The 15,223-nt window shown below is 35.5% G+C and overlaps 1 protein-coding gene and 2 non-coding genes across 3 annotated transcripts; 1 reads left to right on the top strand and 2 right to left on the bottom strand.

Annotated features, from left to right (window-relative positions):
* LOC109236128 lies at positions 5,418 to 5,951 on the bottom strand. Its single transcript, XM_019402345.1, has one exon. It carries the CDS (start codon positions 5,949 to 5,951, stop codon positions 5,418 to 5,420), a length of 534 nt encoding a protein of 177 aa, XP_019257890.1.
* Positions 7,104 to 7,175, bottom strand: TRNAP-AGG. Its single transcript has one exon. It is a non-coding gene; the product is annotated as a tRNA-Pro (tRNA).
* TRNAP-UGG lies at positions 12,977 to 13,048 on the top strand. The gene has a single exon. It is a non-coding gene; the product is annotated as a tRNA-Pro (tRNA).

Below are 15,223 nucleotides of genomic sequence, written 5' to 3'. Positions count from 1 at the left end.
GTAAGTTATCGATACCACGTCATTGCCCCCTTGGACAAGGTTTCTCCAAACTTTTTCAACAAAACTGACTCGATTTCATCATCTTCGAGATCGTTTCCCTTAATCGCGCATGTGTATGCTGTCACATGCTCGTTTGGGTCCGAGGTCCCATTATACTTCGGGATATCGGGCATTCTAAATTTCTTAGGGATAGGTTTTGGGGCGGCACTGGATGGGAACGGTTTTTGTACAAACTTTTTAGCGTCAAGGCCCTTCAGGACCGGAGGTGCACCTGGTATTTGGTCGACCCTGGAGTTGTATGTTTCTACTTTTTTATTGTTGGCCTCGATTTTTTCCTCCCCCTTTTCGATTCGTTCGGTCAGTTCTTCTAGCCTCCTAAGAACCGCAGAATCAGCATCCGGCCCACCCCGTTCCGGCTGTACTGGGGCTGAATTGATGATTGCAGCTGAACGGGGAGCCTCCTCGTACCTGACAGGCTCCTGGACCCGGCTCTGGAGCTGAGCTATGGCCGATTGCTGGGCTTGCAGCATGTCAAAAATCATTTTAAGGTTGATAGTCTCTTCGCCGACTGCCTGGGCCCTCGAATCGTCCTCTCCCCGGACGCTATGCGATGATCCGGAGGCCTGATCAGTGTTGAGCGCCATCCGGGAACCGGCATCTATCGGATTTTCGAGCCCGGGCATTCCATTGTTTCCTGTCTGCTGTTCAAGTTCGTTGTTAATTGATTGTGCCATTCTATGAGTTGGTAATTTGAATGTAAGATGGATTCTTTTGCAAAGAACCAGTGTATTGTGATGCGTCAAGAAAGAGTATCAAAGAGCTCACCAATATCCTTAGCCCCACGGTGGGCGCCAAACTGTTTACCCTCAAATCCGGATAACAATTGAATTTATATAGGGTTTTAAGGATCCGTGAACTAAAAGATACAAAAGGTTTAGGTTGAGGAAAAAAAAAGATAAAGACTCAACAATTGCTGTTAAAGTAAATAATCGCAGAATATAATATTGCTTAGAACGATTGTCCTTCATGCCTATAAGAATTTAGAGAGATCCCCTTTTATACATTCTGATTAAGGGTAAAAATAAGGTAGGTCAATTGATTACGTCGTGGATCCCTGTAATTACGCCTTAATGGCCTGAAGTGGTTGAGAAAATCACGTTTGGGCGAGCCGGCGACGCTTGGTTATCCGTTACGAGTCCGGCTTCCGACCTTGTGTGTTTCTCCATCCGGTGGTGACTCATATCGAGCTCTGTAACGGTCTCGAAATGACTCGACCTCGGTTGTAGACGTGGCCGTCGTTCTACCTTGCATCCAGGTCGGGTTCGATGGCCCCGACTTGCTCCGGACCGGACCCAACCCGGTCGGGCTCAAGCAAAAAAGGGTATCACCCAATACAATATTCAAGTGGTAAAAGAAAGCGATAATAAAATATAAAGTCATTTTCATAAAATCATATTAAGAGACTAAATAACAGCAATTTATTTCTCATTTTACTCATTATAATTAGTTGAATGAAATCACTATTAATTTTAAGTTTCATGTAAAATATTACGTGTTTGGATAGTTGTTCTTTAAAGAAACTTTGTTAAGAAAAGTTCTTGGCGACCACCAAAAGAATAGAAAAAAGTAAAGTATGAGAAATGTGTTATAAAATGAAGACGGTAAAGTAAGACAAGTATAGAGAGAAATTGATATATTATTCGAATTTAAACTGATGTACATAATGAACTGAAATCTCTTCTATTTATAGAAGAAAGAAAGTTGTTGTGTGAGCTGCTACTGCAAGCTGCTGTGTAAGCTGCTATTATACCAGATATGGATAATCTTCTACCAGGGGCAATGATTATCCATAACGGAGTACTGAAAGGATAAGCTCATTGTACCCGGTATGGATAATCTTCTACCGGGGGTAATGTTTATCTATAACCGGGTACCGAAGTGATAAGCTTATTATACCCGGTATGGATAATCTTCTACCGGGGGTAATGTTTATCTATAATCGGGTACCGAAGTGATAAGCTTCTTCAGGAAACTTATTTTCAATAGAGTACTCAATAGATAAACATATTTACGGCGGAGTCCCATATGGATAAGCTTCTTCAGGAAGCTTATTTACAACGGAGTACTAAATGAACATCCATAATATAATATATTTATAACACTCCCCCTTGGATGTTCATTAAAAGATAATGTGCCTCATTAAAACCTTACTAGGAAAAACCCCGTGGGAAAAAATTCTAGTGAAGGAAAAAGAGTACACATATTTAGTAATACGCATTGCTGGGTGCCTCATTAAAAACCTTATAAGAAAAACCCTGTGGGAAAAAACCTTAGTAAGGAAAAAGAGTGCATCGCGTATTTTACTCCCCCTGATGAAAACCTTGTTTCAAATATTTGAGTCTCTGCATTCTAATCTTGTATCTGCATATCCAATACGATCTGCACCACCTTTGTTAGCATTAGCAAGATACATAAGTGCATAGCAATTGCACTGAGATAGAGTATTTCAGGACCAAGGAGTTCCTCATCCTCTTCTGGAGGTCGGAACAGGTCCTTATTTACTTCAAGTGATCGAACACCCATTGGTGTACTTAATGGGTGCGCTTTGTCCACGTAAAAGCGCTTAAAGACCCTTTGTGTATAGGCAAATTGATGGATAAAGATCTCGTCTGCTAAATATTTAATTTGCAGACCAAGATAAATTTTTATTTTTCCAAGATCTTTCATCTTAAATTCTTTCTTAAGATATTCAATTGCCTTTGGAGCTCTTCTGGAGTTCCAACAAGATTTATGTCATCAACGTAAACAGCAAGTGTAAAAAATTCTGATGACATTTTCTTTATAAAAATACATGGACAAATAACATCATTTATGTAACTTTCTTTCAGCAAATATTCACTAAGGCAATTATATCACATGCGCCCAGATTGATTTAAACCGTACAAAGATCTTTATAATCTGATCGAGTACATTTCTCGAGACTTTGAACTACATGCTTCAGGCATTTTAAATCCTTCAGGGATCTTTATAGAGATTTAATCAAATGAGTCATATAGGTTATGACTCGCATTTAAATGGCATGACATCTTCAAGTGTCTGGACTACTGGTCCGATCCTCACAATATTTTACAGTATTGTGCACTATATTGTATCAAATATATCGTCTACGATCATTTTGTATCGGTTCCTAAGCGACATCACTTGTTGAGATCTCATCACTTTCTTTATTTTCAGGCACCTGAACTTCTTCTGGAGTTTCGTGAAATGTTATGTCGTGGGCTCTTCTAGAGCTCATTTCCTCCTCATTATGATTATTTTGATCATTAGCTTCTTATCATTTTTCAAGGATTGTTACCTTTGGAACCGACTGGTCTACCACGCTTCATGCGTACAGTAAACTCTATCCTTCAGGAACTTTAAATTTTAATAGGAGCATTTGCAGCTGAAATATGATATTTGATTTTGGATCAGAAATTGCTTCTGGCATTTGACTTGAATTATCTTCTAAGTGAGGATCATATTAATGATAATTCGATTCATATAGCATATTTTTCAGTTGTTTATTCCATCCCCCAAATGTTAGAAAAACTAACATATATCCCCAAACTTCTTTGGAAAATATATCTTTGTGCATTGTGGTAGAGAAATTAATCATATACCACACATCAAAAGATAGTAAAATATTTAGTTTCTGATCCTAAACCAATTGTGAGGGGAGGACTTATCATATATTGTTGGCCTGATGCATACAAGTGCTGCTATATGCATTTTAGAAAATCTTAGACCAACACATGAAGCTTTGTTCTCATAAACAATAGTTTAGCCATTAATAGGAGGTATTCACTGCTAAACTAGCTTGTATATAAACCAGCATTATCAAGATGAACTGTCTTGATTTCATAATCTGAAAATTATGCTCTTACGTGAGAAAAGCAATTTCAAATGCCAAACTGCAGGTTGACAATAAACATACATGTAACCATCTTATATATGCATCTATAAGTGGTTCACATGATAGGTGAATGGGCCCATATTCACAGCCCATATTCACCTTTTATATATTTCAGAATCAGGGGTCTTAGTCCCAACTTTAGCTGGTATAATCAATTTATTATGAGAACAAGCAACACGGGAGAATTCTTGAAGAATCTTCTAGTTCTTCAGTATATGCTTATCTGAGTTCTCAAATAGCTCATTTAAAAATGGCAAATGAAAACTTCAAGTTTATCATGGCATGTGCTATCTCTTAGTAAACTTCTGGTTTACTATGACATAAACATTTGCATTAGTAAACTTCTGATTTACTGTGGCTACTTTTGTATTAGTAAACTTCTGGTTTACCGTGATACATGATGTAGTACAAATCGAAGAATAAGGTGGGTAACTTCTCATATACATATTATTTTACCCCCTATGATTGTGGAAACATGAAGATTTTCAATCTTCCAATCATTTATAGTCTCAATATGATAGCCATTCATATTAGTAAACTTCGGGTTTACTACAACATATGTTTTGACCATAATCATATAATATGAATGACATATTTGTAAATAAGCTCTTCGAGAGCCTTCATTATTATCCACAATCTAATATTTATCGGACACTACTGGTGTCATGTGTCTTCTAGGCAAACACTTAGCTCTTCAGGAGTTGTTGATACATTTTGTACTATCAAATATTGCTCAGACACTTCTGGTATCATAAGAGAAAATCACAATCAAATAAATAATTGTTTAAGCACAAGAAAACTCCTCTTCATAATATTTTCCTACTTCAGGAAGCAATTTCAATTGTATTACTTCTTCAGGAGCAAATTTAAAATACGAAATATTGAGTATATATTCTCTCAATCATATTACCTCTTCTGGAGGTGAATGGTAATATATTTACATGAAGAGCGCGTTCATATTTACCAGATTTATTAATATTGTCACATTCACTTCAGGGAATGGATTATTATTATTAAAAGTTCTCATCCTTCAGGAAAATCGAACATAATTATCTGAATGCGCATTAATCACATCAAATTGTGATGCTTCAACCTCTTTTAAAATATTTACTACTTCAGGAGCAAATCGAGGCGTGCATTTAATATAGAGAATATTTATGTAGCTTATCTTCAATTGTAACCATAGAAAGCCTAAATTATCACTTCTGGTGATCATAGGCATATACCACTTCTGGTGGTTAACAAATATAATCACAATGAGATATACGAAAACCACTTCTGGTGGTTGTATATTTCTTGCAAACTCTGCTAGAGTTTAAGTTGATCTAATAATGTTATCCATATTCTTTAAAATGACATAAATAAGATATATCGTAGTAAACATCATTATCAAATCATAATTTTTCTTTATGTACAACAATTACATAACCATACTATCTACTACAAACAACAAAAATCAAAATATTTATATTTCTGCAGATTCACCACCGATTACATGACTTGTTTCTCCTTCTGGGAGTGTAAAGTAATCAGCTATATCCAAATGCATGAAGTCTAAATTATCTTCAGAAATAAAATTTGCTTCAGCATTTTTCGCTGTCTTCTTCAGGAAGGCTTGATAAAGCTCAACCAGGTGCTTTGGCGTACGGCAGGTACGTGACCAGTGCCCTTTTCCTCCACATCTATAGCATGCACTTTTTGCATTTGGTGCTTGCACCGCTTCATGCTTTTGTTCCTTCCTTTTCCACTGCTGGTGGCGAGGAGGGTTCTTTGGTGCATTATTATTACCATGATTGGGATTTCTTCCCCGACCACGGCCATGACTACGACTGGGGCCACGACCTCTTCCACGTTTAGCTTGGTGGAAGTTCGTCTCATTCACTTTAGGGAATGGACAAGAACCAGTAGGTCGGCTTTCATGGTTTTTCATTAATAGCCCATTATGTTGCTCGGCTATAAGAAGATGTGAGATAAGTTCAGAATACTTTTTAAATCCCATCTCTCGATATTGCTACTGCAGGAGCATATTCGAGGCATGAAAAGTGGTGAAAGTTTTCTCCAACATATCATGATTAGTAATATTATCACCACATAATTTCAATTGGGAAATAATTCTGAACATAGCAGAATTATACTCACTGATAGATTTAAAATCTTGTAGCCTTAGATGAGTCCAATCATATCGTGCCTGTGGAAGAACGACCATCTTCAGGTGGTCATATCTATCTTTTAAATTATTTCACAGTATGACTGGATCTTTAATAGTAAGATATTCCATTTTCAGGCCCTCATCAAGGTGATGGCGTAAGAATATTATTGCTTTGGCACGGTTTTGGTTTGATGCCTGATTTTTATCCTTGATGGTGTCCGCCAAACCCATCGCATCAGATGAATTTCAACATCAAGCACCCAAGACATGTAGCTTTTGCCCGATATATCCAGGGCTACAAATTCAATTTCAAAAAGATTTGACATTATATAGAAAAAGAAAGTTCGTACCTCAGATACTTTCAAAGTATTTGCTCGAGATGGCAGAGTCTCGTGTTGATAACGTGTTATAAAATGAAGACTGTAAAGTAAAGACAAGTATGAGAGAAACTGATATATTATTCGAATTCAAACTGATGTACATAATGAACTGAAATCTATTCTATTTATAGAAGAAAGAAAGTTGTTGTGTGAGCTGCTACTGCAAGCTGTTGTGTAAGCTGCTATTATACCAGATATGGATAATCTTCTACCAGGGGCAATGATTATCCATAACGGAGTACTGAAAGGATAAGCTCATTGTACCCGGTATGGATAATCTTCTACCGGGGGTAATATTTATCTATAACCGGGTACCGAAGTGATAAGCTTATTATACCCGGTATGGATAATCTTCTATCGGGGGTAATGTTTATCTATAACCGGGTACCGAAGTGATAAGCTTCTTCAGGAAGCTTATTTCCAATAGAGTACTCAATAGATAAACATATTTACGGCGGAGTCCCATATGGATAAGCTTCTTCAGGAAGCTTATTTACAACGGAGTACTAAATGAACATCCATAATATAATATATTTATAACAAAATGAAAATGCATTCTCTGGTTTTGTCTTTGACCCTATTTGAATTGTGGGAGAAAAAAGCAACCCTATAGACACAGGACGGGGCATTCCGAGAATTGAACTCGAGACCTCTCGCACCCTAAGCGAGAATCATACCACTAGACCAAATGCCCAAGTGCCAGCTATGGTGGAAGAAGCTATTTTGAATTTAGGTGATGCGTTTTCATGCCTTTGTAACAGCAGATTCAAAAATTCAACATGAGCTTTGTGTTGAGAGCAAGCTCTGAAATACATGTCTACATATGTTTGTTTTTTTTTACACACACACACACACACACACACACACACACACACACACACACACACACATATATATATATATATATATATATATATATATATATATATATATATATATATATATATATTATATTGTTCCGAGATCTCAAGCCTTTTGCAATTCTCTTTCTCTACTTTAATTTTTACAAGTATTAATTGCTGGAAAGATAGTGAGCATTATTTTTAACATAGAAATGAAGTTAGCGAGGTTGGACTCCCCTTGCAGAAATACAACAAACATAGAATAGTCGGGAACAATGACCCTTGAGTTTTTCAAGTGTGAGGCCTAAGTTGGACTTTCTATTTTTGCTACTTGCCACGTCAATTATGTAACCGATTAGGGAAGCAACCCCTTCACTTAATTCTGAAGAATGTTATTCTCTTGTATAAAAGAAGATATGCCATCAATTTTTCCTTCTAGTGATAAAAGTTCTCAAAGAGCTTATAAAGGTTCCGCAAGATGGTGTAAACTCTTTGGTCAAATATAGTTCTCTTCATATCAAATTGGCAACTTGCTCAAGACATTTTGTAGATAATAATCTGATCATGAATCATCACCATTTTAACTAACCAAAGGCGTCCGTCATATTCAGTTCACATTAAAAAAGACCATAGCTTGGTGACCAATATGAATCCTCATAGACATAGTCTAATGTTTAAGAAAAGGGATCTTTACCAGATTGGTCCGAATTTATTATTTAATTTTTTCTAATTGTTATACATATATTATAAATATATTATACTTTCACCAGTTATTTTTAGTTTAAGTAGTTGATTGGATGGCTATTTAGGTTAATTCTAAAACATGGGGTGATGGGGTACACCAGGAAATCCCTTTTTCACATAGAGCACTTTATTAGAGGTCTTCCTTACAATTAATTAAACATGGCCAAGAGCAAGCAAAGAAAATAATCAATTGTATAAATTAAATTATCTTGTACGACCTCAGCTTAGACATGAAAATTTATGCATTATAACTAAATAACCAAAAGCAAAATATCCCTAAGGATTATCAATCCTCTACATTCCAACAACTTATCTTAATCTTGAAGCTATCCCCAAGAAGAAAAATGAATTGGAATGAGAGGAAACAAAAATGAAAAAAATGCAAATTTTTAATGTAAAGAGCAAAATCTCAAAGAGATCACCAGCTGTAATTTGGAGGGAGTTGAAAGAATCTAGGTTGAATCCAAACTCCTTTGAATTCTTGAGCATCATAATCTAGTATGGCCTTAAATTTTTCATTCTTAACAAAAATTACAGAATCACCACTTCCAGCATAATAGGCAGCACAAATAGAAATAGCAACATCATTCCCAAGTTTCATCCTTTTCCTGAAATCACTCTTACTGAAACATTTCTCCTTGTAGTTAAAAGGCAGGCTTTCAATATTTGGATCTCTACGTTCTTTTACTATTTTGTAATACTCAAAACTCTTATTTCCCAAGTCGAACGTTATCATCTTGTCATTCTCATCCAAAATTTGAAAACACTCATCAGCAAAAGTAGCACCTTTAACACCACAAAAAAATCTCAATGAAAGATCATATTCATATTTCACCCACGCGCTATCTCCGCGTTCCAACACATGTAGTTCCAGAAACTTATGACGTTTTCGACGAATGAGAGCCGTAACACAATCATTTGACAAAAGAGATGAGGTAAACGCAGCAGAACCTTTAGAAATTTCTGATTCTTGAAATGGGGGGAGGTCAATTCTCACGTGAGAGAAAGGGCAGAAGAAGAAAATGAGACCCTTTTGGGATAACAGTAACCAACTATGACTCGAAGCAAGGCAAGTAGCTTCTTTCAATTCGGGGATATTAAGGGTATACTTTTTGTCATTGGTGGGGTTAACGAGTATGCATTCCTCATCTTCATCGTTGTAGAGTAGGAAATAAGGGTGTGTATCAGGAGCATATTCTATGGCTGCAGTAGCTAGGAAAGAAGCAGAGCGCCAATTTGTGCAGACTCCACGAAAACCAAGAAGATCAATAATTCCGAAGTTGTCTGCTATTTCCGTTAAAATTTCTGGCGGCAGATCGCGCCATGATCTTGCTGACAGTAAACAGTCTTGAAGTTTTCTTTTCTTTCTAAAATATTCTTCTCTTAACTGATCTGCTTCGTCGTTGTTGCTTTCAACATCAGAGAGCTTAACAGGCTTTTGGAGAAACTCTTTGGCCACTTCCTCCATACATCTATTCAAAACAAAGCAAAAGGAATACAATCAGACTTATATTCAAGAACCAACAGCTACAAGAAATGAAGCATTAGTTTTTGATAGTACACTCCAAATAGCTACAAGAATACTGACAAATGCTTAGACTAGCAACTATTCACTCTCTATGTCCTAACTTATGTGTCATACTTTCCTTTTTAGACGATTTATTGTTGAGAGCATATAAGCTAACATGTATTAGTTAGCTAATTAGCCAATAAGGTGGTTATTTATTGTTAAAAGGAAAGCTTAGTTAGTTAGTGGAGTTAGTTAAGTATTGTGTATATATAGGAAGTACTACTCTTTACCGTAGCATGCAGAAGAAATGAGAATCAGTTAGATTCCTCTCCAAATTCTCTTCAGCTTTTCTTCTCTCTACCAATTCATCAATTTCTCTCTCGATCATTGATAAATTGACATTTATAATCATACAAATATTTATGACTTATTTTAAACCACAAGTTTCAAAAGTATTTTTTTTTAAATAAATTTTGTGCAAGTCAAACATTGTCACACATGCTCCGGAGAGAGTACTAGTTTTTGTTGAAACTATGAAGATAATATGTTGATATTGCATAGTATGATGGTCCCTCGCTGAGAGATGTAGCAAGAAATAAAAAAATTAACAATTTAGTGACGAGGAGATGTAGCAAGTGGATAGTAATTCATATATTCATATAAATAAGGATGCGCACTATAAATTAAATAATTGAAGCTAAATATTCAACAGGAAAACAAGAAAATAAGAAGTAGAAGAAACCAGAATGAGCTGAGATCAAGTAAACTTACCTATCTTCTTCCATTTTAGCTTACACAGAAAGGAACCTTGATGAGAAACTATCAGCTGAAGTTTGCAACTATCTGAAGTTTTGTAAGAGAAAACAAGAGTAACAGTCTTTAGAAATTGGTTCGTTCGGAGTTACCCGAGAGTCAGGCAAGAGAAAAAAACGAATTGGGTGAATACCAAACATTACACTTTTAGGATACAAACTAGTGTTATAATATGGGTGTGTTTAGAGGCGGATCCAGAATTTTAAGTTTATGGATTCCTATAACAATCTCTCAGAGAAGGAGACAGACGAAAAATGCAAATGATGGAAGGATTGCCAATGGGACTCTAAGATCATATATACTAATTACTTTGGGACATGCCGAAAAGAGGGAGAAAATCAGACCACAGCAAATAGAACAAACTGTAAAGCTAAATATTCTTATACTTTTAATGAATTTGTTAGTATAAATATAGGATCTATGCAAAAGTTATTGGGTTCATGGGAACCCGTAACGTTTGCTCTAGGTCCGCCCCTGGGTGTGTTATGCGTGTAGACTATTTTAATGGGTGAATTTTTCTTAAGAAATCGTATAAATAGTGTTTGAGTTACAAAAATAAAAATATATATTTTGAAAATTAATGAATGTTGATCTTATACATCTAACTCAATAAAAGAAAAAAATTTCACATAAAAGTTCTCACTCATATCAGCCAATATATTTACTAAAAAATTTATTCCAATTTTATAATTTTATCACTCCAAATTCACAAGTTACCATACTTCTTTTTCATTTTCAACAATTACACATAATCCTTGAAGATTTAAAAAATTTTATGAAAGAAATTTTGGAAAGCTCTTATCAAATTCATTCTAAAAAATACAAACAAGATTAGCAAACTGATAGAAGACATTACTTTTTTTCTCGCGAGAAAAATACATATTATTTTATTTCTTTACACTACTAAGAATAAGGTCTTTTTCGAGGGAAGAAACCGACAGAAAGCCGCCGATAACCGTGAGTTTTCAGCTAAAAACGGCGGATTGAGACATGTCACAAATTATCACATTGGTAGAAAAAGTCAACGAACTCGAGGTTATGGAAATTTTCATTAAAAGATCGATCCAACGAAGTTCGTTGATTATCTTAAATTAAGCATAAAATTCACTATCGAGAATCGAATCGAGGTATGTATCATGGCAGGATACTATTCTACCATTTGATCATTGATACTCATTGGTCTGATGCTTCTATTTTCTTATTTTTTTTATATTCTTCAAGTGAAACTAACCAACAGAGTACGATAATTTTTTTAAAAAAAATTAAAAATTCACCACAATTAACCGATAAACCCGATCGATTATCCCTTCGATTTTAAATAAATGAGTCGATTGTATTTTGACTGAAAATACCGATAGATTCGTTCGATTTCTATAAAATATTTTTTATTTTGATTTTATTATGCAACTGATTAGGGCCGTTATTTTTTTTAAATGGCACAAAACACATCAATAACGGTGTCTGTCAAAATTAAGTTTCGGTGCATTATTGCGTAAAATTAACTAACAAACTTTTGTCGATTTTAATTTTTTATAATCTATTTTCCGATATGCTTTGTCGGTTTCCTTAAATTATTATTGCTCATTTTGTATAATCAAACTACACAATTATTTTTACATGTGAATCGTGAAATAAAAGAATTAGGCTTTAAATTAATGTACTGCTTAAAATAGAATTAAAGAAAGACCGGGAGACCTTTCGAAAAGCTAACCTGGTCAGTCTAGCAACCTATTTTCGCAAATCAAACCAAAATTGGAAGGGGGGGAAAGGCTTAAAAGAGCTTGGATAAGATCTCACATTTTAGAAATATAGAAATTAAACTAGAAAAAGGGGGAAATAATTAATATTAATCTAATTTAATTAGCTGTATCTAAAGGGACACTAACGATCCAGTGAGTCAGTACCACCAAAGAGAGAGAATTCCGCGATAAAATTGAATGTCAAAGTTATCAAAATTAGAACCTGGAATTTGCAATGACGGAGAACTGAAGAAGGTCGATTAACTGGCTTGTTTTGGCACTAAGTCGATATTACAATGCGTATTTATAACTCTATTTGTTTTGTTAGGAATTATTATGCTACCAACTTTAAAAGTTCTAAGCCAAAAAGAAATGGAAAGAGGTTATAAGTATTAATTCAGTAACTAAGTGTTATTCTTAGATTTTAGGAAATTGATTAATTAACTACGTTTTTAAAAGGTAAAAAGGACAAATCATATTTCGCTGAGTAATTTTGTATTTTTGTAATGATATAGATAAATAGATATAAATATAGATTAATAACTCCGCTAAGGAATTCCTAATCTTCTCCCTTTATAGTTATACACCTATCTAACCTTTATTCATGAAATACATGAGCAACAAAGTAGTTTAACAAATAACTTAAGCAGGATGCAATTAGTTATTATTCATTTAGTTCTAGAGTCATGATGGAAATATGTACCAAATTAAACACATGTCCTAGAAGAATATCTTACGACTTAAAAAATAAAAATCAATTTATCTCCCATGTCACTAAGCAACTAGCTGATGATTGACCTTAATTTAATCAAACAAGTATGGCTACTGTGGCTATCCTAAACATATTGGGCGTTTGGTCTAGTGGTATGATTCTCGCTTTGGGTGCGAGAGGTCCCGAGTTCGATTCTCGGAACGCCCCTAAAGGTGATTGTTTTTCAACTTGCCGAATGGAAAGGAAATGCCTACTTTTACCCAAAGTGTTACCGTTTCATGTGATATTTTGTTTTAACTGTCTAACTTTTTTAGTTGACTAGTTTTAAACTACGAGGAAAGCGTGTATCTCATATCAATGTAAAAATAGCATGGGCTAGCTAGTTTTCAGACTGGTCGTTTAATAGCCAGCGTTTACAAAATCATTGAAAAATAGCCACAATTTTGTTGCAACACAGTTTCAGCATAATATACTGGAGATCGATGCACCTGTATATGAACTTCCAGCATATTATGTTGAAACTCTAACACGCGGAAAGTTTCAGTATATTATGATGCACCGGTATATTATACTGGAGCTCCAGTATATTATACTGGAGTATTTTTTCCGGATTTTGAACAGTGTTTTCGTTCAGATTTAACTTTACATAAAAAGTGGCTAAATCTCGATTACTTTTAAAACTGTGGCTATTTTTGAACGATCACTTGTAAATATGGCTATTTTTGAATTTCTCCCCATATCAATAAGTATAAAATTTTAAAAATTATATGTATCATTGAATTATGTATTCTGATGATGCAATTGTTATGTGTTATTCTAAAAGTATTTTATGATTTGATATTGAGTTAGAGAGTAATAATTGAGAATATTGGGGTAATTTATCCATACTCATAGTATGATCTATTAGAATGTGTATTTAAATTTTAGTTCATAAATGTTATAAAAGAGGTGTTTGACTAAAGGATAAATGATATACTATTGTATATCCAGAGGATCACGCATAATTATTTACAAAAAGTCTTTCTCTATTTTTTTTTTTGTTGACATAATTAAATCATTTAGAATTAATTAGTTTTGATTCTATGACCTGTTACAAATTCATAATTAAGAATAAAAAAAATCGAAAGAGTGTCAGTCCGCATTACCGACTTTGGTTATATTTTATTACTTACTTTTTTCTATTTTTACTCAGTTAATCAAATTATTTAGAATTAAAATATTAGCTTATTGAAAAAAAGAAAAAAAATGATTGTAATATATTTAAAATATTAGTGGCAATTATCATTATATATATAACATGAACAACAACAACAATAACAACAACAACAACCCAGTGAGATCCCACATGTGAGGTCTGGGGAAGGTAGTGTGTACGCAGACCTTACCCCTACTCCGGAGGAGTAGAGAGGCTGTTTCCGGTAGACCCTCGGCTCAAGAAAGAAAGAAACAATGTATTAGTAGCAGCAAAGGAAACCTAACATATAACACCAGCAACGCATTAACCAGAAAATAGAGAGCAAAGTATTAACACTAAACATCAACAAAGGCACAATACTACATACGCAAGGGAATAATATGTACATACAGGGCCGCTAAACCTACTAAAGCCTAACTTTTCGACCCTAAAGAAGTATTAAGAACACAACTGGAGCCCCTAGCAGCCTAAAGCAAGACACTATCACACTAGCCTCCTGTCTCCTAACCTACCACCCAAGTGCTCGACCTCCACAACTTCCTATCAAGGGCCATGTCCTCGGAAATCTGCATCTGCACCATGTCCTGCCTGATCACCTCTCCCCAATATTTCTTAGGCCGCCCTCTACCTCTCCTCATACCCGTCAAGGCCATCCATTCACACCTCCTCACCGGTGCATCCAGGCTTCTCCTCCTCACGTGCCCCAACCATCTAAGCCTAGCTTCCCGCATCTTGTCTTCCATGGGAGCCACGCCCACCTTCCCCCGAATATCGTCATTCCTAATCTTATCTAGCTTAGTGTGCCCGCACATCCATCTCAGCATCCTCATCTCTGCAACTTTCATCTTTTGGATATGGGAATTCTTCACTGGCCAGCACTCTGCACCATACAACATGGTCGGCCTAACCACCGTTCTATAGAACTTTCCTTTAAGTTCCGGAGGCACCTTCCTGTCACACAGAACACCAGATGCTAGCCTCCATTTCATCCACCCCACTCCTACACAGTGCATGACATCCTCGTCAATATCCCCATCCCCCTGAATAATCGACCCCAGGTACTTGAAGCTCCCTTTCTTGGGAATGACTTGCGAGTCAAGCCTCACGTCCACGTCCGCTTCACCCGGCATGATGCTAAACTTGAACTCCACGTATTCAGTCTTAGTCTTGCTCAAGGGTCTGTCTCC

The sequence above is a fragment of the Nicotiana attenuata genome, chromosome 12 (assembly GCF_001879085.1).
Source record: "Nicotiana attenuata strain UT chromosome 12, NIATTr2, whole genome shotgun sequence".
In the NCBI taxonomy this organism is placed as follows: Eukaryota; Viridiplantae; Streptophyta; class Magnoliopsida; order Solanales; family Solanaceae; genus Nicotiana; species Nicotiana attenuata.
This window is presented reverse-complemented; position numbering and strand designations above follow the sequence as displayed.

Bases quoted from the DNA above. Each gene is read 5' to 3' on its own strand.
- LOC109236128 (XM_019402345.1), bottom strand. From the start codon at position 5,951: ATGGGATTTAAAAAGTATTCTGAACTTATCTCACATCTTCTTATAGCC.